Source organism: Phaseolus vulgaris, chromosome 3 (assembly GCF_051622355.1).
Source record: "Phaseolus vulgaris cultivar YP4 chromosome 3, ASM5162235v1, whole genome shotgun sequence".
Taxonomy (NCBI): Eukaryota; Viridiplantae; Streptophyta; class Magnoliopsida; order Fabales; family Fabaceae; genus Phaseolus; species Phaseolus vulgaris.
In genome coordinates, this window is record NC_143500.1 from 4185106 (window position 1) to 4209818 (window position 24713).

Sequence of the window (24713 nt, forward strand, 5' to 3'; positions counted from 1 at the left end):
AATCCATATATTAACTACACTTAAATATTGAGTATTTACTTTATTATCGGATAACCTTTTGCAGGTACAATCCTAACCACAAACTGAAGACCAAACACGAGAATTTATCAATAATGTTTAGACAACACATTTTAAAAGTTGTATATTGTTTAGACAATCATTTATAAATATCATATTTCCTTACATGTTGTCTATATTTCATACGACACTTTTCTAATATGGCGAAATATTAAATATTATGCAACATTTTACATGTTGTTGACATACATGTTAGTTCCACTAAAATACACACCTTGAGCAACATTTTCAAATTGATTTAAAATGTAATTGTCATTTAGATATGGAATTGGAAAAGCTTAAAAGAGAACAATATGAGTGTCTGCGTAGCTAATTGAGAGAACAATATGAGTGTCTGCGTAGCTAATTGAGAGAACAATATGAGTGTCTGCGTAGCTAATTGAGAGAGAGTGTTTAACCTTGTATTCATTGAAAGATGAAACCCCTCCCTGTAGAGTAAGACTCATGACCTTATACAAGTTTGAACACTACTCAAGATAAATCCATAAAAACTTTAAAATATGTGTTTAACAAAATTAGAAAAATCCACAATGCTTATGCCATTAAAAAAACCATCTAGTCTATCAAATTGTCATTTTACATTCAACATATCCTCACAATTAAAATGTTTTACAAAACCAATGACTTCAAAATAATTTAAATAATCATTGTCTATCTCATACACAGTGTTAGATAAAAGTTTAATAGACCATTTGTTTGGGTTTTGGTCATATGCTCATACTACTAAATGTAATTAGCCAAAAGTGATCGAAATTCAAATAATACTTGATTTTAGCTATGAACAGTCAAAGTCCAAATAAATCCAAACAATACTTGTTTACATATTCACAACGCTAGTGTGTTTAGTTTAGTGGAACTTAATTGGTTGAGAAAGAACTGATCATATATTTTTATTAACATATGAACTAGTATAAAAACACAATTTATACATTTTTTTTGTCTCTTATATCTTTAGAATGTGTCTTATTAATATATATCTAACTTAAGAATGAGAGCTTTTATCAAACTAAGTATCCAAATAATTTATAAATAGATTTATGTTTGGGTAAGTTATAGATTGTCTGTCTGAGTAAGTTGTGTCTGTCAAAATATTATTCGATATTTCTTAAAAAAACATGTCATAATTGAAAAATGCGTCAATTGACTCATCAATAAATAAACGTTAGTTTATGATTATTTTTTATAAATTAAATGCATGTTTTCACAATTGAAATTAACTTTGCCATTTTTATAATGAAGCTTTGGTTCATTTTCCTAAATGCCCATATGTTGAATTTGTACGAAAGACATTTGTACATAAACAAAAGCCCCATTAACATGCTGAAATTTAAATTTATCCCCACTCACACAGCACCAAACCTATTATTTTCACATTCATTAACCCCGAAAACAATGACACAAGATAAGAATACAAACCCCAAACTAAGAAGAAAAAAAACCCTAATCCACCAGAAATCTATCACCCAAAACAACAACAAACTTTAGAGGCTTGTCACAATTTTTATGCATTTTTAACTTTTATAGATTAAGGGAAAGCCATTGTAATACTCTTCAAGTTTTGAAATTACACCTCTTAAAAGAGCATCTTGTTGCATATATATTTACGAAAGTTTTTCTTTAATTTCATTTTTTATAGCAAGAAGTCACAATCTACAATATTAATAGTTTTTAGTCAAATGAACAATTAAAAGAAGATATCAAAGAATGACTTTGTGTATTTATGTTTATATAACATTGTTTATTTATTTTATAATGAAACTCTTTAAAAATTATAAGAAAAAATGAATGTAATAATACAAGTTGGATTGAACTAATATAAATATTTTGTTGTAAGAATGTGAAGTACCAGCACCTAATAATAGGAATTTATGACCTAATAATAGGAATTTGTAAAATATCATGCATTAATTACCTCACTAAATCACTCTAATAGTAAGACACACTTAAGGAAGAACGTTGTCTAAACGGTTATGACAAACTAACTATTTTATTGACTCTCTACTTAAACCCATGAGTTTATAAATAACTTAATCCTCTAAAAAAGTAAATCATATACTATTCATTTACTTGCCTACAAAATTATTTGTATTCTTACTAACTTGAGTGTCGAAAAATATTTTGAAAACGCATCACCACCATTCGGTGAAACAACTCGCTAAGAACAAAATATATAATATTTTTAAAGGAAAAAAATAAATAAATATTTTTTTATTCAATGTATCACAATCGAAAATGAAATTGTTTGTATTATTGTGTATGGATTTCACTAAAGCTTATTAAAGAAAAAAGAAAAGAAAATGAAGTGAGGTTCACTTGCAAATATTTACCATCCAAAATGGTGGCCTTGGCGCGAAGTGTGTGAGTGTGTGACAATGCACTAAAAACAAAAGGGTTTTAGAGGTTTTCCCTCTCTGGCCTCATCCAAAATCCCTAAAACCCACACTCTCTCACTGTTCAAATGGTTTCTTCTGCAACCCTATGAAACCCTCTCCCCTCCATTTCCAGAACCCCAACCTTCTCTGCACTAACCCTTCCCCTTCCATGGCATTCTCCTCCGCGCTCCGCGTCCTCCGCCTCTCCCCCTTCCTCCAACCCTCGCGCCTCCGCCTCTCCCCATCCCACCCTCGTCTCCTCTCCCCATTCCAACCTCGCCTCATCTCCGCCCGTGCATCCCGCCGTCCCGCCGCGGCGGTCAAGGCAGTTAGGCGCAGCGACGAGAATGGCAGCGTGACGGCCACGGCGGATAGCGGTAACGGGAGTGAGGGAAGGGTCGTGCCCACGGAGCTTCACAAAGAGGCCACCGAGGCTTACATGGCATATGCGATGTCGGTGCTTCTCGGTCGCGCCTTGCCCGATGTTCGCGACGGCTTGAAGCCCGTGCACCGAAGGATTCTGTTAGTTTTCCGTTCTATGTTTTTTTTTTGTATATTATTTTTTTTGTTTTCATTGTCTTTATTGAAGCGCATGTGGTTTAAGGTATGTTTGGACTAAAAAAAATGGAATTAACTTCTCACCAAGTTAAAAAATTATTTTAGGAATAAGCTCAAGTAGGTTCTCCGATTTTTATTGTTAGTTTGTGCGTAAACTAATTTTAACTTCAGAAATCAATTTTATTTTTTCATATCTTTCTCTTCTAGTTTACATCGTCCGAAATTTGAAATTAGTTCATTTGAGGTTTTTCTTTCTCTTGTGTTTTTGATCGGACATTGTGTTGGTGTGGGAAACGTGTTTGACTGACATTGGCGACACTTCGTACTTCAGCATTTACGAGTTTTCTTTTAATCTTTTTAACTTTCAAATTTTCTTTCCCTCATCTTATTATACGAGAACCTTGCTGTAACTGCTGCTTCGTCTTGATAACAATGGATAAAAAACCAGAAGTAATTTAGTTTTATGTGGGGGCAGATACCGACTTAGAGTGCATTTATGCCTGTATTCCTTTATTCACTTCTCTGATGAATAATGTTTGGTGTTTGGTATTAAATTTGTCACTTGCATTAGTGTATCACTGTTTGTTGTGATTTTCTCAATCAGAACATCTTTGTCCGTTACCTTCATGAATTGTATTTGTATTCAATGTTGCATTGATTCATATTTAGTTTAAACCTATCATCACTTCTTTTCATTATGTGAAGTTTTTGAGATGGTCACTTATCGTTTGAAGTGTAGCCCTAACAAAATCTAGGGTAATACTCATTGTATTCCAAATTTTCTAACTTCAATCTTCACTAGCCTCTTTTAATATTAATTTTCTGAATTATGCCAGTTAAACGTGAATAAGAAACAAAAATTCTAATTATGCCTTATCTGAACACAAATTTATTAAATTGATTGAACTTTAGGAAATGTAATCCAAAGTAATTAAGGTTGATCTTGAATACACATATTTGGGATTGTGAATCACCCCACTATTTTAAAATTGAGTTTTGACAATTCTAATTGAGATTTGATTTCAAAGTAAGCTACTATTTTGATTCAGATTTGCAATGCACGAGCTTGGCCTCTCATCCAAAAAACCGTTCAAGAAGTGTGCGAGAGTTGTTGGAGAGGTGAATATGCCTTTGATGTTAAATTCTTAATGTTGTTGAAGCATACAATATGTCTGTCTTGAATCAGTTTTGGACTACTTATCAAATTATTATCTGTTGCTATATTTTTTGTTTGGTGTGGTACTATATGATGCTGTTATTGTAGGTATTGGGAAAATTTCATCCTCATGGAGACACTGCTGTATATGATTCCTTGGTCCGAATGGCCCAGGTATAAATTTGCCATTCACTTTCCATGTTGTTTGAGCTTCATCCTTAATATTGTTGCGTTTGGCTTAGTTGCGATGAAAAAATATTTCAATAATTGAGTATGCTTTAATTGATTAACGTTATAACCATTCATTTGAATTGAATTTTTTTTGTTTGTTTCTTTAAAAAATAAGCTGCAATGGCTTGTTTGGGTGGCAGATATTTTGCCCTCTGCCACTGACAACAGTTGATTCCATTTCCAATGAATTAGATGCTCAATTGAAGACTTCATATCTATTTACTAAAATATGTCTCTGAATTGTGTTTATGTGTAATAGTTTAATTATAATAAATGTAATATTCTTGTTATTTTACTTTTCCTTGATAATGTTGAATTACGAGGTAATTGTGCCTGAGGCTTTCTCATGGTATTTTAGCAATACAATCTTTCTTGATCGGCCTACCTATCTGTATATGTGTTTCATTACATGGAAACTGATAAAGGTCCTTTCACTAAAAGAGCTATTTCCCATTTGTCCCTTTTGAAAGAATCATGGATATTATTTTACGTTGTATATTTTTGGGATTTAATGGGCAATTGTTATTTTGTAGTGACACTTTGTTTGTATTCTGTTTTAAAGTCCTTACTTTTTTTCCTGTTACAATTTATATGCTTTTAAATTTCTTTCAGGATTTTTCCTTACGCAGTCCTTTGATCCAAGGTCATGGAAATTTTGGGTCAATTGATGCTGATCCGCCTGCTGCCATGCGTTATACAGAGTGCAGACTAGATGTAGGCTTTCACATCCGATTTAATCTTTTTAATCTGAACTCTATTTCCAATTATATAACTCTTGCTTTTATACCAGAAAGTGTCGATGCAATGTATTCTCTAATCAATAATTGTTTATGCTGATTTAACACTAGATTTTAGTCATGCGAGAGAGGAGAGCTAATTTGAAACCCATATTTTTTTTTTAATTTTGAGCAATTTTAAAATTCAAACACACTATGTTTGGACAAGGAATTTTTCCTTTTCAAGAAACTTAAAATACATTAAATTTGAATTTCTTTCAATTCAAATTGTCTTATGTTTTAAATGCTTTGTTTGGATAAGACAATTTAAATTTATTGTGTGGATAGAGAATTTTATCTTAATTGCTTTTGTTGCATCAAAAGTTTTAACATATTATTAATAGAGGGACCAAATAAAATGAAATAAATCAATAGGACCATAAAGGTATTAGTTAGGGTTAGTCAAATGTTTATCCAGTTGACATTAGAAAAGAACTCCTTATTGAGTTTGGCCTGGTTACAAGAATAGAGATGTCGATCCAAAAAAAATCTCTGTAGGCAGTGACCAAAATATGACAGTAAATTATACTAAGACCTGTTAAGGATTTCTCAAGTTATATTGACACCACATTTGTTTTAAAAACTCTACACTAATCTCCCATTTGTTTTAAAAACATTACATTGTCCTTGCTTTTTATGTTATACATACCCTTTTAAGTTTTAAAAACATTACAATGCACCCTCTAAGTTTAGAAACATTTCACATGTCCTTCTTTATTACATAAATATTCGCATTCTTTTAAGGAAGGTCACTATAATAATGAAACAAATCAAGGTTAAGGGTAGTTTGAGAAAATCTTTGGGGGTCTTTATATAATTTAGTAAAAAAAAACCTCGATGGACGTTGAGTCAAATAATAACTAAATTGGTTTGTTGCCCATTTATATACTCTTGTTAGGCTTTATCTCTAGCAGATGTGAGATTTGGGTTTTTCCCAATTTACCCACTCATGTCAAGCATTATTTGGGGTGGTATATGGATAATAACATGGCAGGTGACCATTTTTAATGAATCTAGGATAAGATCTGATGCCATGTTACAGTTCATAAGAGAAAAGGAGAAGATAATTTCCGAGAGAAAAGTATGATTTCATTAATTATTTTGAATCTGTTACATCAGGGAGCTTTATAGCTACTCTTAGAGTGCTGATCAAGCAACTGAAAACAGTTAGTGACAGCTGTCTATTGTACCTGTCATAACTGACTTCAAACTACCCACTCTAGCAACTAAGTGACAGCAGTCACAACTAACTCCTAATTAACACTAAGGACAACTGGAAGCTATTTACAATATATGACTTAGAAGAACCTTGTGTTCTGTAAAACCCAATAACAAGTATGAAAACAGTTAGAGTGCTGATCAAGCAACTGAAAACAGTTAGAGTGTTGACCAAGCAACTGAAAACAGTTAGTGACAGCTGTCTATTGTACCTGTTGTAACTGACTTCAAACTATCCACTCTAGCAACTAAGTGACAGCAGTCACAACTATCTCCTAACTAACACTAAGGACAACTGGAAGCTATTTACAATATATCACTTAGAAGAACCTTGTGTTTAATAAAACCCAATAACAAGTACTCATCATTGCTACATTTCTATGGAAGCTTTTTTCAGTGCTCTGTGAATACTAATGTAGTTATTAATTAAATTTTGGGTTAATACGTCAGTCTGATGTTTTATTTGATCAAAAGGTGTTGGATTTATTTTTTCTGTTCTTCATTGTTTATTGAATTGATTTGACAAATTGACAGAAATTTGAAGGATGTTATATTTGGTTCTTGTTCTGAATTTGCAGGATCTGACTGAAGCAATGCTGTTGGCAGATCTAGAGCAAGATACAGTTTGTACTGCTTTTCTTTGCTCTGTGATTTCTGTTTTTTCTTAATTAATTAACATCCCTAATTGAAGTGCATTTTATGTCTTTATGTTCCTTATTGCAGGTTGATTTTGTTCCAAATTTTGATAATTCCCAAAAAGAACCATCACTTCTACCAGCTCGCCTTCCAACCTTATTGTTGAATGGTTCTTCTGGCATTGCGGTAATTTTGGGTTCCTTTCAAATACTTGAAACATGATCTATGTTTTCTTGACAAATCACGCATCTACTCATGTGGACCTGTCCATCTTTTATCTTCCATCAGGTTGGCATGGCAACTAATATTCCTCCTCATAATCTTGGGGAAGTTGTTGATGTCCTGTGTGTGTTGATACATAATCCAGAAGCTACTGTGAGTGTGGAATCTCTTTCTCTCTCTCTCTCTCTCTTTCTTAAATGGAATCTCTTAAGACAGGAAATGCAAAGGTGCAACCAGATGCACCACAGAACAGTGAGCTCAGTCCCAAGGGATTGATAATTTACTTACAGATGTGCGACTGACTCTAAACTGTTCCTAGACAACCCAAATATTAGATGAGTTAACCACCTCTGGTCTCTGAATTTGTGGCAACCATTGCTATGAATCTTCTTTGGTTTGAAACTTGCATATTAAAAATAGTGGAACTCATTTTTATTTTTTTTATTGTAAGTCACCTTGTTACTGAGAGATATGATGAGATTTCAGTATCATTTGTGAGTAAATCAGTGCCAGACAAAACTGACTCTTGAGAGAACAGAAATAGCACTGGACTTTTGAGTGGCCTCGTATCTCCTTCCAATTCCTCACTTGGACATTCTTACTTCATACACTTTCTCCATACTATTCTCTTGAGATTCTAATAGAAGACACAAATGCAGTTCAAAGTTATTAAGTAGTAAATTTCTCAAGAAAGTGGAAGACAATTATTTTTTTGTGTTTTTGTGAATTTAATATTCTTCTCCCTTCTTTAATGTCAATTTTGGATTAATTTTGGTGTGTTGTAGTTGCAAGAATTGCTAGAATACATGCCTGGACCTGATTTTCCAACAGGAGGACTGATTATGGGAAATCTTGGGTAAGTGTAACTCTTTCACTATTTTTATTTATATATTTTTTTTCAATGTTCCCTGGCTATTTTACACCATGTGTATACACTTGAAAACTTTGACGATGGCAGTTTAATTACAAATTATTTACTAATAGAGAAAAGCTATCAACAAACTTTTATATCGGCTGAAAATTTGTTGGAAATCACATATAATGAGGGTCCCACTCCATAGCTAATGAATCTCACTCATGATTTTGTAGTTTTAAATATATTTTAGCCAATAGGACTGTATTATATATTGTGTTGCCAGTATTCCTCTTTACTTGTGTGACAACAACAATTGACACTGGGTATGTTTCGGTAATGGCATATGGATTGTTAATATGATTCATAACCAGTTATTTGCTCCTTCATCCCATGGGCTTTTTAAATTAAGAATTGTTGATTACATAGTAGAATATGATAATTTTGGATGATAAAAGTGATCCTTGATATAAGGTTTGCTACTTTGAATTTGAAGCTTTATTACCCACATTACTGTGTTTTTAATCATTCTTTATGGCTTCAAACATTTATAACTACTTGCTGTATCATTAGTCAAGTTTATCATATTTTCTATTATGCATTTTTTTAGTTTGTATTCATTTCTGAATATGTTGTACTATGTGATTTATGGTTTTATATATGCTCTTTTTTCATAAGGATCTTAGATGCATATCGTACTGGTCGAGGACGTGTTATTATCAGAGGGAAAACTGATATTGAATTACTTGATTCTAAGACCAAACGGACTGCAATAATCATAAAAGAGGTTTACCAAATTTGACATTAAAACATTTGATATACTTGCATTATTTTGTGTGGAAAATTGAAGAGTTTGTTTTATGATTGGAGTAGATTCCTTACCAGACCAACAAAGCAAGTTTAGTTGAGAAGATTGCTGAAGTTGTAGAAAACAAGGTATTACTGTGTTCCAGAAAAATAATTTTCAAAATACTGTAATTTTAATTTGCTTTTATGTCCTTGAAGTTGCATGCTTGCATACTTTTGTGATAGTTAATAATATAATTTTAGGGAGGGAAGAGTGGTGATTATGGGGTGTTTGGAGACTTCTCAAGAAGTAGATATTTGGATGATGTTAGGTTAGTTTTTGATATTAAGGTTTGCGGTACAGCCAATTTTTTTTGAGAATTTTCTGGTCCATATTCTCAAACGATATCTCCTCTGTTTTTGTGATTATCTCATTCTTCCTTCTTAAGCTTTACAGTGGTGGTTATTGGATATGCTATGACATTTATGGGTAGCATGAAAGATTCTAGTATTCAACAAGCATACATGGAATATAAATGAATATGAAAACAGGTTATATAAGAACTGTTTTAAACAGTTTAACTAAACTGATGTTTGCTCTTTCATTTATGGAAATAGGGATCATACAAGACACTTTTCCATAAATGAGGGACCAAAAGGTGGCGGGTTTTCTTTTTGAGGGACTAAAAGTGAACATTTCCCTATTTGTAAGTAGTTAGTATCTTACGATTCACGATACGTATCTTACGAAACGATATGGTTTCACCCTCCCACGATACGAATCGTGTGAAGAATCTTTTTCGTCCTGAATCTTAGTTGTATCATGCGATTCGCACAAAGAATCGCTGAATCCCGAAACGAAACGATTCAGTATTGTGTGAATCAGTGTGAATTTTAAAAAATGAGTAAATAAAAAAAGATAGACATAATTTGTTTAATAACATGTATGCACCATAGAGGTTGTTTTGGTGAAATTGTGTGGTATATATATACATATATATAATTTATTGTATCTTGCATGTATACATATCTTATATATTTAAGTATATATTAAATTTTTTAATGTTTATGAATCTTACGATTCACGATACGAAACGATTTACGATTCATAATATCAGCTCTCTGATACACTACTTGTATCTTGATTCTACTACCATTGTAAGGACTAGAAATATAGTTAACCCATGTGAAACATTGTTCTTTATTGCTGCTATTGATTTCTGCAAGAAAAAGAAAGATCTTTTCTGAATGTATTTTCCACCCACGACCTTGTGAATTATATGCAAGTGTTACATATATTGTCAATGTCAAGTCAGCATAATTTACACAGGACAGTGTAGGGTATCACTACTTCCTAAGATGCATTGAACTTAGCACACTAATTATCTAGGTCATTTGGTGAAATAAATATTTATGAAGCTCACCTCCCAACATAATTGTATTTCTGACAATTCCTTTGATTTCTGTTGCTATACTATTATTAGAAGCTTTTAACGAAGTTATGCTTTTAGTGTTATTTTTTTTATGTAATATGTTTGAAAAGTGATTCTGTTGGTGACAATGACTTACATTTGGGAACAAGATTTGGTTGGTTGAATATTATAATGTTTTATGTTGAATTATTCATATGTGTGTGTGTTTACACACGCACAACTGGACAAGCAGAAAGCTTGTAAGTTGTTTCTCTAATACTTATATCTTGTGAATTATATGCAAGCATATGTTACTTTGAGCTCAAGTTTGATTTTTAATTTTATGTTTCCGTTTATGAAGTACTTTTTTTATTCTAAATGAATCTTTGTTTAATTTGCATGTTGCATCTAGCATGTATATTTTGTAACCTAATTTTGTTTTTTGTTATTTGTTAACAGAGTCTAGATGGTATAAGTGATATTCGGGATGAAAGTGATAGATCTGGAATGCGTATAGTCATTGAGGTAGAATACATACATATGGCTCTACTCCTCTATTATCTTACTGAATAGACACATACAGAAACAGAGAAAAGAGAAGGAGAAGACTGTTGCGCTGGTCACTATAACAAATCTCTTTCACTGTGCAGCTGAAGCGGGGATCAGATCCATTGATTGTTCTGAATAATCTTTATCGCTTAACATCTCTGCAATCTACATTTAGCTGTAATATGGTGGGGTAAGTTGTTTGTAGTTTACCCTATTACACATGTTTTGAAATGCTCTGGTCACTTGTACTCCCTCCTGGTGACAGATCTGATGTTTTGATGGATATCTGTAAGATTTGTATTGAGATAAATATATTTTAGAAGTATTTTGCTCTTATTAGATCTCCTTGGAGGCCTGTGACTCTTACTGGCATAGAACTTGTATTTTTGGGTTGGATATTTCTGGATCAAAATTTGTTGGAGATCAAAGAGAGAAAAGTAAAATAAATTTTGTTCTTATTGTTTTGTTCATTTTGATGTTGTTTCTCTTATTTAATTTTTACTCTTTATAAACTTCATGTCTTAATTAGAGTGTACTTTATTGACTGATTTCTTTGAAGCATTCTAAATGGACAACCTAAACAAATGGGGCTGAAGGAATTACTCCAGGTGAGTCCTTACTGGCCCAAAAACTCAATGGTGTGTTCACTTCATCTCTTGAAATGTTATTTTGAAAGAAGTTCTTGCTTCTATCAAGCATAATATTGGTTTGCTTGTTAAGAACCTTTTAATATTCTTCAATGAATTTCTTGTCCCTATGAAACACAAACCTGCAGCCATGTACAGATTTAGAAATGTGTTAGAGTAGTATGTTTGAACCGAGTAAGCACAACTAATACAATTATTTTAAAATAAAAATAGATTCATTGTTACTACTTTATAATTAAATCCACAAACAGTCTGAAGTTTTTAAACTTAATTCCATGTTGTTCCTTTTATTATGATTGATGTGCAATTTTGATCCCATAATTTTTTTTAATTGAATATATTATTGATTTTTTAAATCAGTATATTCATAATTCGTGTCTTTTGTCAATTTCTGTTCACATGAAACTCTAAAGTCTTCATTTTCTACACCAATAGGGTCTAAGAAGATGTGGAGTAAAATATGTTTGAAAGCTTTTGAGGTTAGCATAGTTATTAAAACTGGACTGGATTGGACTGCCCAGTCCAACTAGTTTGGGAAATGTCTGCTTGGTCTGTTAACTAACAAAACCTGGAAGATTTGAGAACTTGTATGAACAGGTGAAACTGGCACATAACTGCCCAAAACTAGTTTGTGTTTTTTTTAAAAATTATTTTAAAATAATTTATAACTAAATAAAAAATACAAATTAAGTGTAAAATTTATTTCATTATTTATAAACCATCAATTTTCTATTTTATATTACTTTTTTAATTTTTTATATCTTCATTTCTTATCATTTTATATTATATTGGTTTATTATTTTCTTTTATTTTATAAATTTAAATTTAAGTATTATGATATGCTTGATTTGAACTTCTATATATACTTTGATTGTTACGAACTTGTAAAATGATATTCTGTTATAGATTTTAAAATTACCTTAACTCTACCTTTCAGGCATTCTTAGACTTCAGATGCTCTGTTGTTGAGAGACGTGCAATGTTTAAGTTATCACAAGCACGAGGGAGAAAACATATTGTTGAGGTACGTTACAGATACAATAAGATATATTTGAATACATGCCTCTTTTAACATGCGCATTGAGTGTTCATTCGTACATGTCCCAATGATGAGGTTGTATTTATAATTTATTTGTGGTTTAGTTATTGTCAATGTGATAGCTGTAAAAACCAGTTCAAGAACAAAATTGTATTTGCCCCTGCTCATGCATGTTTTGTTTCTTATGTTCTTAGTTATGCTGCTAATGGTTATTGTAGTTAATAACAGGTTTCAACTCCTTGAGCTTCTTTAACATAACTTTACTACATAGTGGGAGTGTCAATCTTGACTCATGAAATATTGTTGCATTGCATACTTAACATTCTTAAAGTACTTGCCATCTGTGTTATATGGTTATATCCTTGGTTGTAATTTTTTTCGTTGGGTTCATTATTACGTTGTTTGCACATGTGCAAAGCAACTCTTATAAAATGTGAATCTATCCATAGTTAAGATTTTACCCAAGGATGTTTAAATGTACACTTGTGGGATGAAGCTTAAAGTTTAATTTTAATTAGGAGAGAACATAAAATATGAGGAAAAGTTAGTTACAGAGAGGGAGAGAATGTATCTTGTTTTGTAATATGTTATGGGTGCATTGACTTACTTACCTGCTTTTATTTCCACCAACTTACACTAATAATACTAACTTGAAAGGATTAATATGAATGAAAAGAAGATTTTTATTCAATTGATTAATTTGAAATAGTATATCAACCTTTATATATAGAGAACTCTAATCCTATAATAATAATTATAGGGAGATCTTTAGAATCTTCCGATAGCTTCTAGTAGTACACTTAATATTGTACTAACAAAATTATAGGAGAAGCAAAAGAGAAAGAAAAATCCCCTTTATTATAAGAGAAGCAAAAGAAAAAAATGAACTTTGGAAAATTTTATGATCTAGGATTGAATGATAGGATGAGACTAATTAGTGTAATTTAGTTTCTTTTTCTGACTGTAAGCTTATGTCTGCACAAACTCAGGGTATTCTTATTGGGTTTGATAATCTGGATGAGGTGATTCGCATAATTCGTGAAGCTTCAAGTAATTCAGCTGCAGCAGTTGGTTTACGCAATGGTAAACTCGTTTTTAAATTTATTTTATTGATTTTTGTGATTATATCCCTTGACATTATATGAAGAAGACGATGCTTATGCTTTCACACAGGTTGATACCCATTTGAAAACTTTTCATTTTGAATCCCTTGCTTCTGAGGATTGTTATTAAAATGAAATCCATTATAATCATTGCTTGAAATCGTTATCTTCAGCTGTTTAATGTGGGTAAGTAATTCTCTTTGCAGCATTTAGTCTCTCTGAGAAACAAGCTGAAGCTCTTTTGGACATGAGTCTAAGAAGATTGACCCTTCGTGAGGTTCTTATACTTAGTCCTATAACTACACCTGAATAGCTGTTATTTTTCTTTACTGAGATTTCTTTAAATAATTAATACATATTTGATAAGAGCATAAGTAGAATTATAAGATTTGTATGGTGCAGAGTGGAAACTTTGTGGCTGAAAGTAAATCTTTGATGGAACAAATTTCCAAGTTAGAGGAACTGTTGTCCAGCAGGAAAAATATACTGGAGGTATAGTTTTAGTTTGAATCTGTTTGACTTGTTCATAATGTTCTTAGCTTTCTTGAAACCTCTATTGCTTATCTTAAATTCTAGCTGCCGGTGGATTGGTGCATGGCAAGTCTGTTGTGGTTTTCCTGCAAAAAATGAATGGAAGTAGTGTGGATGGGGAATGTCAAGAATGACAATGAAGCAGTAGTTGGGTGGCTATCTAATTTAAGCAGCAGTTTGGGTTGATTGTAATTTGTTATTGCTAAAAACAGTACAATGACATGTATTTTGAAGCCATAAATTTTGTGTACATAGATAAGTTTTTTTGTGCATCATTAGAGATTTATTAATAATAATATTTTCTTTTTTGGGGCTGACATGTGTGACCTCTATCTTGTATTTTTAGCTTATAGAACAAGAAGCAATTGAACTGAAGAATAAGTTTGCCAATCCAAGACGTTCAATGTTGGAGGACACTGATAATGGTCAACTTGAGGACATTGATGTTATTCCAAATGAGGATATGTTATTGGTATGTGGCACTTTTCTTCGATTAATTGGTATTATTTTACAGACTCTTGTTAATGTTATTGTCTTTTATTTTCAGGCAGTTAGTGAAAAAGGTTATCTGAAACGGATGAAGCCTAGCACTTTTAACCTACAAAATCGAGGAACAATAGGAAAATCTGTAGGAAAACTAAGAGTGAATGATTCAATGTCTGATTTTCTCGTTTGTCGTGCGCATGATCATGTCCTATATTTCAGGTTATTTTTTATAGTCTTAAATGAAGTAATGTCTGCCTATTTGAAAAATACAAACATGTAATAAAATATTAATTTAAATGATGAACACTTACAAGTTAAGTTTCAATTAATGATTGCAATTGATTAATTTAATATGTAAAAGTTGCAATTCTCTCAATTCTTCCAATTGGAGGCATTAATCAACCAACTAAAACTCGAAAGTATTCACATGTGTGCTTTTAAAATATTTTGTAAATGATAAAATTTAAAAAATCTCAAATTTGATGGGCTTGCAGATCTGTTGGTCCACTCTTTGGCAGGGCCTGAACAGGTCGGGATGACCTGTTTTGCTATCCTTAGAATTTTTTTGTCTGGGGTGTTTAATGCTAGGAAAGTGAAAATAAAGGCTGTTGAATAAATTTCTATTTAATGTTTAGTTTCAATAGATTTGTACCCCCGTAGAAACTCAGTCAGCCATGTATGGAAAGTCTTTTCCTGTATGACATATAGCTTGAATACATGTTTCATTTTATTGTTAAACCATATACAATGAGGTTTTCTGTTACGGTACACTTTTGAACTATTCATTAATGGGGTGAAATCCCTTGTTGATCCGTCAAAATATGCTTGATCCATTTCTTCATTAGTGGGGCTGTCAGCATGGAATTTTGTCAACATTAGTATTGGACTTGGAAAGACTGTCAAAGCATGTGTTGATATTTGTTAGCTTTTCTGTTAATATAATTTAAGAAATAGTTTGACATTATTTTCATTATGATGTGTGTAGAGCGTGGAGTTAGTTTTATTTTGGTATTCACCTTTTTCTAGAGGATATTGCAGATGATCTAGTTAATTTGAATATGGCATGGCTTCTGAATATTTCAGTGATAAGGGAACAGTTTACTCAGCTCGTGCTTACAAAGTTCCTGAATGTAGCCGGACTGCTGCTGGCACACCACTTGTTCATGTATCTCTTTGTCCTTTCTCTTTTTCTACTCATAGTGATACTTACCAGATAAATGGGAATAGAAATAATAAGAACGAGCTGTCTTCACTTCATATGTGCATGTGTGTATATATATATATTTATATATATATATATTTGTTAAAAGAATTAGTGACAAAATAAGTTAGGTAGGGATAGTACCACTCTGGTACCGTGCTGAGAAGAGAAAAACTGAGAAGGAATTTAATGAATTCCATGTGTGGGGTACACCCATGAATATTTTTATTTATAATGAAGAAGAAATACAATATTTAGGAACAAAATCAATATCTAATAATAGAAAATAGTTGGTAAGATATTTCCCTATCAAATCACATCATGTTTTAATTAATATACTAAAACCATATCTCTAACAATATTCACGTGTCATCTTTTGAAAAATGTATTGGAACATTAAAAGAAAGTATTTGAATGAAAATCACAAACTATTTTGTCATCTTAGATATCTTTTGAGATTACTCTATCTAGTAAGGATCTGGTGATGGCTTTCTAGATATATAGAAAGATATTTAGCTTTGCAGTATGTTATTGACCTTGCATATATTGTTATACGTATGTCTAATAGACACATGTGCCCCTAGAAAAATGTAATAAAATCTTGGAGAAAAATAGGGAAAATGTTAGAAAGGGAAAATGCAAGAGAACAAGAGAAAGGGAAAAGTAAATTCTTATTTTCTCAATGATCAAAGAGTACAAATTGGAATTTAGTGTCCTGGTTGTTACAAAACAGTTACTACCAGCTGTGTCAGTAATTGAACAGTTAACTAACATGTAACAAAAGCAAAGTTAACCAACTACCAACAGATGCACTACATCTGTTCATTACTACTCTAATAGAGACAGTGAAATTTAATGGAGTTATGTATGTAGTGAAATGGAGAAAGGAATTGGGATTTGCACCCACCTATATATGTTATAATTTGGCCATATTTCTAGTTAATATTTGATCTCAACACATCTCATGTCGAGGACTAAACATCTTGAGCGTGTGACTAGAGAAGAATGCGATAGAAGGTGGGGCAATAGGCCAACAAACTTGATTAGAATAAGTTCTGAATGACTCTGATACCATCTCAAGAAAGTGAAATGTAAGTCTATTTCAACCTTATAAAACTAACTTATTAAGTTGAGGATTGCACCACCTATATATTATAATTTGGTCACATCTCTAGCTGATGTTACATCTCCAACAATTATTTTTCTAGAGACTAATTTCACGACCTCTTAGTCACATGAAAAATACTCTCATCATTTTAAAATTTGGGTTTGGTATTTTCTAAAAATATTTTGAATTTCTGCATTTTTAATTTTAACAAAAATTGAAAAATAACAAATTTTCTTCTATTTGTTTCATGTGATCCAGATTTTATCTTTATCTGATGGTGAAAGAATAACATCCATTATTCCTGTGAGTGAGTTTGTGGAGGATCAGTTTTTGCTGATGCTAACAATGCAAGGCTATATCAAGAGAGTATCCTTGAATTTGTTTTCATCCATCAGGTCTACTGGAATCATTGCTATTCAGTTGGTTTGTTCTCTTGTTTGAATTCCCTCTGTTTACATTACCAAATCGTTCCTCTGTTAACGTCTTTTCCTGGGTGATATTCATGCATACTGTTTAACTTTAAAGGTTCCCGGTGATGAGTTGAAATGGGTTCGTCTTTGCTCAAATGATGACTTTGTGGCCATGGCTTCACACAATGGAATGGTCATGCTGTGCCAATGCAGTAAGGTAAGTTGCTGACTGTTATTATTTCTATTCTTTAGTTGATGTTCAAATCTGTAAACATTGAAATACAAGTTACTTAAATCTCAACTAAATATGTGAAGGAAATTAATTTGAAAATAAAAGCATTGAATTTTACTGCTATGAAGTGATATCTATCTGCTAAGTTGGTGCTGAAACAATTTCAAGCTTTGAGCCTCTCAAAACAATTTCCTTATGACGTTCTTTAACTTAGGAAGTAGAGGGGTTTACCCTCAAGCTCATGGAATTTTTGTTTTGATAATTTATGTAGTGTTGTATGTTAGTTTGGTAGTTACTGGGCTGTTAACTAATTGGTTATAACTGTAGTATAAATCGTGATGTAGTGCAATACAATGTGTGAGAAGTAAAATTTCAAATTCAGCACCATAAACAAAAGAGGTATATGAAGAAGACAAATAATGATAACCTAAAAAATTATAAACTGGATATGTATTTCTAGTAGATTGAATACTTTTTCTAAGAGCAATAGGCCAAACATGATCAAAGTTAGGAGAAGGTGATGAGGATGAAGGATCCATGGTATGGGAATCTGGAGATGGAGGATCTGAGTCATGTGTATGCTCCAGCAAGGATGAAAGAGTTATTTGTGCCTGACGCTGATATGTGAAAAGAGGTGGTGGAACAATGTCCCGTAAAGACCTGTTGAATAGATGAAGAATGTTCCTTAGGTTGTCCTCATAAGACATATAATACCTTCTAATTGAGGGAGAATAACATTTATATCCTTTGTGAAGGTGAGAATATCCCAAGAAGACAAACTTAATGGCCTTTGCAGAAAACTTGTGAAGACCTAGAGAGACATTATGAACAAAACAAGTGCACCCAAACACATTAATTGACATGGTATAGAGGTTTATTTAGAAAAAAATTATAGAGTGAGTAACTTTATTTTCAAGAGAGGAAGAATGTTACACCAGGGTTCCACAACATTAACAGGCCCAAACGTCATATCAATAAACCTAGATGGATGAAAGACTTCTTGGTTTAATGGACCTAAAGGATGTTCAATTTAATTGTTTTCAGTTTTAATGTAATGTGACTTAAAGGGAAGGCCCATTGTGACCTTTCCCAAACCCTACTTTAATACGAGTGCAATGAATGAATGACAGTTTTCCCTTTTCTTAAAAATCCTATCTCTCGTAGGTTTTAGGTCTTAGTGTTACTGTAGCAAAACCCTAACATTGGTGCTTTCATTGATCTTCTCATTGCTCCCAAACTCCAAGCAAAAGAACTAGAAGACACATTCAATTCCACCCAGGAACGTCTCTCTGCCCTTCAATTCCAGCTAGATGAACAACAAACCCGTCAAACCACCATGGAAGCCAGAAACGACTCCATCTAGTCCACCCTCACCCTCCTTTAGATCATACAATACCTCAACCTAACCACCAAAGTTCCTCATCTGGAGAAACCCCTTTTATACCAGCAACTGCAACTACAAGACCCTTCCCTACCAACCCTCACATCCCTCCTCAACAAGCCATACCGAACCCTAACAATCATCAACAATACCTTCCACCAAACCCTCCCAATATTAGACCACCTAAGTTGCAGTTGGCTTTCTTTGAGGGTTCCGATCCCTTGACTGGCTATTTCAAGCTGAACAATATTTTTCATTTTATTAGATTCCCCCTGCACAAAGGCTATCAATGGTCGCTTTTCACATGAAAGGCGAAGCACTCAGTTGGTTTAAATGGTTACACCAGAACAACTTGGTCACTGATTGGGTATCATTCACTCGTGCCTTGGAACTCCGCTTTGGGCCTTCAACATACACCAACCATCAAGCATCACTCTTCAAACTACAACAGCTAACGACGATAACGAAATACCAATCTCGGTTTGCACAGTAGGTCTCACCCCATATATTATTCTCAACTGCTTTATCTCGGGTCTCCACCCAGATATTCAAAGAGAATTGTCCATTCTGAATCCATACTCCATCTCTCAAGCAATTGGTCTCGGTAAACTCATTGAAGATAAATACCGTGATTCCAAACCCAGAATCCCACGCCCTTTTCAAGTTCACAACTACAACCCCACCAATAATTCTTCCCAGTCATCACCCACAAGAGCCAAGCCAAACCACCAATCACAGACTTCCCTACCCATTAAACGTCTCACCCTAACTCAACTACAACAGCGCCGCACACAAGGATTATGTTATAACTGTGACGAAAAGTATACCCCAGGACACAAATGCACACCTTCTCGGTTCCTGTTGTTGTTGGATGATCTAGACCCACCCCAAGATCCTTTGAAGGAACCATCCACCACTATAGAGTACCCAAAGACCATACATTTTCATTTATCACCACTATAGGCAGGAACTTGTCTCCTAGTATTTTCTTAGACTTTTTTCATATTAGGCGTAAGCTTCCTATGTTTTGCCTTGTTTAGTTTGTGCGAACAGTTCCAAGCTTTTTATGAAGACATTTGATTAGTCTTCTTGGTGTTCTTTGTCTTTGACTTGGTAGTTTGTCTTTTTGAAAATTTGGTATTTTCTTTAGGCTACATAAACTTAAGTAAATAGGTATTTTAGTTTTGTTTGTCACTTACCAGTTGACTTGATTGACGTGCTTTCTTTCTCATGGTTTATGATGACTTTAAGTTTGATCAAGTATTTTGAAGTGTGAAACTGGACTGATTTTTTTTCAACTATTTGTTATTTGCCTGGCTATATATATTTATACACACACACACACACATATATATATATTTATATTTATTTATATATGTAGGAGTAGAATCTACTATGTTACAATCTTACAATTTACAATCTTGTGAGCTCTTCATATCCCAATTGTATACTCGATTTTTACTATTGCAGATCCGCACACTAAGTAGAAATACACGGGGTTCACTTGCAATGAGACTCAAAAACGGGGATAGCATGGCCAGTGTGGACATTATACCAGCAGCCATGTGGAACAACTTGGAAACTTTGTCAAAATATCCAGATAACAGGTAATTGTGATGAGATCCTGAATGCTCAATCTGTTATTTTGATAGCTGTCAGTATTATGTCTCAATTCTTTATTTTACTCTCATGTCTAGCGTCAGGTGTGATCTGAATGAGAACATTCTCCTAGAACCGTGTAGTTGTACAGGAATCATTTTCATACCAGCTTATAACTACCATGTTTCCTTGATGAGAACATTTAGCATTCAACAAATAAAATAATAGATTAAGTTTTTTCATGTGTTTTGTCTGTGAATGCATCCTGTCTTCTTTTCTGAAATTTGTATCAGTAATAACATGATAAGCGCCCAAGCACTTGCTCAACCCACCCTCAAAAGCTAGCTATTAATGGGGAAGAACCAAACTCTTATACTCCACCAAGCATCCCATGCTACTTGATGTGGGACTTACTTTAGGGCAACTCTGAAGGGAGTTTTTTTGTCCTGAAAAACACTGTAAAAGCAACTTGGTAGCTGCATTGGAGAGCAATTTGATAGGGTCCACTCTACATGGGAGTTGCTAGCTGCAGCGTTCGGTTCTATCACTGCATAATGGGCCAGCATGACTAAAAAATTATTATTTAAACAAAGGAAGTTGTGGCGTTAGAGGAAATTGTAATATATTATTTTAAAACTTAGTAGATAAACTTAGATGGAGTTGTTGGTTGGAGATGCTCTTAGGCACTCCATAATACCCAAGTCCCCATCATAATATTGGTATTTGTTTGCATGCCTTGAAGATACATTGAAAATTTCCCCTGTACAACCATATTATATTTTTACTGTGACTGACTACAACCCTCCAATTTGAGGTTCCTAGAAGCTTTAAGCATTTTTAAATTACTGAGAAATTTAGTTGACTTGAATAGGCCTCTTATATATTTTACTAAAAATTGTTCAGATGTATTTCTTTCTTCATTGTTATTTTTTGTCCTTTATTAAGATATTTTTATCTAAAATTTGTGAAGCCATAACCATAAACTATAATTAAAGATATTGCATATATATGTTTATTCAGTCTTTAGCTCTTGAACACGACTCCAAATGTATGGACGGGAAGTGTTTTGACATTGTGATGACTTTCTGAGCAATTTATCAGATATGTCCTCATTATATTCATTTACTAAATTTCCAGTGGAAAGGGCCAAAAGGGCCCATGGTTGCTGTTCGTGTCTGAGAATGGTCATGGAAAGCGTGTTCCTTTGAGCAGTTTTCGGGTATCATCCTTGAATCGAGTTGGTTTGGTTGGATACAAGGTATTTTTTTTTATATATATTAGAAATTCCTTCTCTTAACAATAATAGATGTTCCTTTTTCATTTAAATGTTGTCATTCTATCCTGTCTATTCAGTTTTCCGCAGAGGATCGCCTGGCTGCTGTTTTTGTTGTAGGATTCTCTTCAGCAGGTATTTTCTAAATGCTATAATTAGCTCAACAGCTCAGTTACTGTTCTGATTATTACCAGTATTAATTTTGCTGCTGATATAAAATTGTTCTAGTTATTATGAGTTGTAATATATCATTGTAAACTATCATTATCTCGAACAGAGGATGGTGAAAGTGACGAACAAGTGGTTCTTGTAAGCCAAACTGGCACAGTCAACAGAATTAAGGTTCGCGATATTTCAATACAATCTCGATTTGCAAGGTAAAACTGAATTGTGTCCTATATGCATATTTGCCACTTATTTGATTTCTTATTTATTAGCGGTTGAAGCCCATGACTTTGTGTTAGAGAATAGTATAATAACCTGCATTTAATCTTCTATGGGATATCTTACTTAGTATAATAAATTAAATACACAATATCCGTTGGCCTTGTTGTTTTGTTGCCTGAATATTATTCCCTTTTTTATTCGATGTATATATTATTCCCTATTTTTAGACAGTCTTGCTTGTCAGAATCCCTTCCTTTTTCAGACAGATTTGATTGCCCAAATATGTATTTATTAACAGGAATATTGACCCATAATTATAAGGATTTATAAAATGGGTTTGAGCACATGTTCTTCTATCAAATATAATCAGAAAATTATTTTAAACGGGGTATCAAACTTCGGCTTCTAAGTCGGTTTTGTAAGGTTGATGAGTTGGACTTAAAATTCATTTTCATAAATGATGAGTCTTCCTAATGAGGTTTGTTGGGTTTTTTTATCTCTAACAGATTACCCGCAAATATATATTCACATAAACTGTGAATATGACCAAATTATACTATATAGGTGGATGCAAACCTTATTTGACAAGACTATTTTGTGAGGTTGAGTTTGATTTATAGTTCATTTTCTAAAAAATGAGTTAGATTTAAAGTCTATTATACAGTATAGCACCAACACAAGCTTTAAGTATATCACAAGCAATATTTGGTTAATTGTTAGCCACCTTGGCCTGAGGTGGTGAACTTCAATCGAAAATCAAAATAGTATATTTGTATTTATTAAGAAGTGGATTTTAAGTCAAACTCAACCTCATAAATTGGTTTATAAGGTGAGGTTTGCATCCACATATATACTATGAAATGTTCTAATCTCTAGTCGATGTGAGATTTTTAATAGTATTAATACTGGTTTATAGGCTTGAAATCTCGTTAAGCAATTCTAGGATTCACATAATTATAGTATTCAGACAATTATTTTCTCTGGTTGTTTCATACAATAATAGTCCACAGCACTGTGTTTGTTGACGCTCAAATTCAGTCATGTCTCTGCTCTCTTGCTTTTTCTTCTCAACCGTCTCAGTCATGTATCTACTCATTTGCTTCTCTTATCAACCGTCTATGCCTTATGATTCTTGAACTGGAGTGTGTAATGCTAAGCTAGTCTATTGCAGCTATGGATAGCAAACATTCTCCAAGATACTAAATGGAGCTGATATTCCTTTTCTTTCTGCCTCCTGTGTCGATTTATTTAACAACTGTTTTAATTTAATGTAATCTTTTGTTGCAAGGAGCGTATTGGGCAGTCTTTTCTAATTTCTATAAAACAGGTGTTATATTTATTCATTGGACCTATTCTAGATGTTAAGTGTTGAAATTAATGACAATGCCGATGATTGAATCCTTCTGTTGACATATACCCCATAGCAGGATCTTTATAACTCTAGAATGCCCTTATTTTCTTTTACATCGAGTTTGGAATTTAAGATGTACTGAGGTCATGGCAATAATTTGATTCTTTGATGACTTATGTCCCTTAATTTATGTCAGGGGAGTTATTTTGATGCGACTTGATTATGCTGGAAAGATTCAGTCTGCTTCATTGATCTCAGCAACGGATTGTGAACCCGAGGAAGTTCTTGCTGCTGCTCAAGGCTAGTTATAGAAAATCTTCCATGTCTAAAAGAGGTTACTTTGATTAAAAGCTGCTGCTGCTGCTGCTTGATCCCTGAATCTATGCTTGGGTATGATCTCTATAGAAATCGTCCTAGTTTTTCGCCCCTGCTCCCTTTTATATTTTGTATTTCTTTTTGGGGAGTGTCTTTGGAAGATGGCTGGGAGGTCTGTAGTTTATTCCTGAGGCGTCTTGTAAATTATAGTGAGAAGACAAGAAAAACATGTTCAACTCTACATTTTGTAACAGCTACACCATTAGAAAAGGTTAACCATTATTTCCTGGGTTTGAGTCTTCTCCATGATTCAGAATCTTCTTTCCATATCAATTTTGCAATTGTATGTGAACTTGTTCTTAAACTATGTAGAAGACGGCTTAGTTTTTATTTTTGAAACATCAATGTATGCAAGTATTGAGAAGGAAATATCAATGTATTAGATGCACAACATAAATAAATAAATAAATAAACTGATATAAATAAATAAGAGATGCACAAAATACAAAGATGAGATGCAATATACAGATGAAGATATAAATAAGTATGATACACAATGAAGATATAAGCAAGTCATTTTAAAACTTTGGATGCAAAATGCAAAGATAGATGCAAGTTGTATTAAAGCTCTAGCAGTCTTACAAAAGTATAAGACAAAGTTCCATCATACTAGATGCAATCTTACAAAAGCATTCGACAAAATTCCATCAATGGCTAAATCTTAGCTAATTTATCAAGACATTTTATAATTCAATATGGCATACTTAACTGGGTATCACTAGACATATTTATAAAACAAATGC

At 33.0% G+C, this 24713-nt stretch overlaps 1 protein-coding gene across 4 annotated transcripts; it reads left to right on the plus strand.

The window, feature by feature from the left end:
* Positions 1-2422: 2422 nt before the first annotated feature.
* Positions 2423-24203, plus strand: GYRA (DNA GYRASE A). Of its 4 annotated transcripts, none has more exons than XM_068606184.1 (27): positions 2423-2972; positions 4058-4127; positions 4273-4338; positions 5008-5109; positions 6968-7012; positions 7113-7211; positions 7314-7400; positions 8033-8103; positions 8779-8887; positions 8974-9036; positions 10758-10823; positions 10949-11037; positions 11407-11455; positions 12432-12518; positions 13523-13616; positions 13843-13913; positions 14039-14128; positions 14514-14639; positions 14715-14872; positions 15737-15818; positions 17221-17385; positions 17488-17589; positions 20456-20592; positions 21722-21842; positions 21938-21992; positions 22135-22234; positions 23792-24203. In XM_068606184.1, exons 1-27 carry the CDS (start codon positions 2557-2559, stop codon positions 23898-23900), a joined length of 2829 nt encoding a protein of 942 aa, XP_068462285.1. In that variant the 5' UTR covers positions 2423-2556; the 3' UTR covers positions 23901-24203. The 4 variants fall into 4 exon arrangements, 1 of the variants encoding a protein (XP_068462285.1); XR_016519457.1 differs by having other exon boundaries at positions 2440-2972; positions 17221-17357; XR_016519459.1 differs by having other exon boundaries at positions 2474-2972; positions 13843-13908.
* The last annotated feature ends 510 nt before the right edge of the window (positions 24204-24713 follow it).

Bases quoted from the DNA above. Each gene is read 5' to 3' on its own strand.
- GYRA (XM_068606184.1), top strand. From the start codon at position 2,557: ATGAAACCCTCTCCCCTCCATTTCCAGAACCCCAACCTTCTCTGCACT. The intron at 4,128-4,272 runs GTGAATATGCCT...CTGTTATTGTAG, and splicing joins GTGCGAGAGTTGTTGGAGAG to GTATTGGGAAAATTTCATCC. The intron at 14,873-15,736 runs GTTATTTTTTAT...TGAATATTTCAG, and splicing joins GATCATGTCCTATATTTCAG to TGATAAGGGAACAGTTTACT.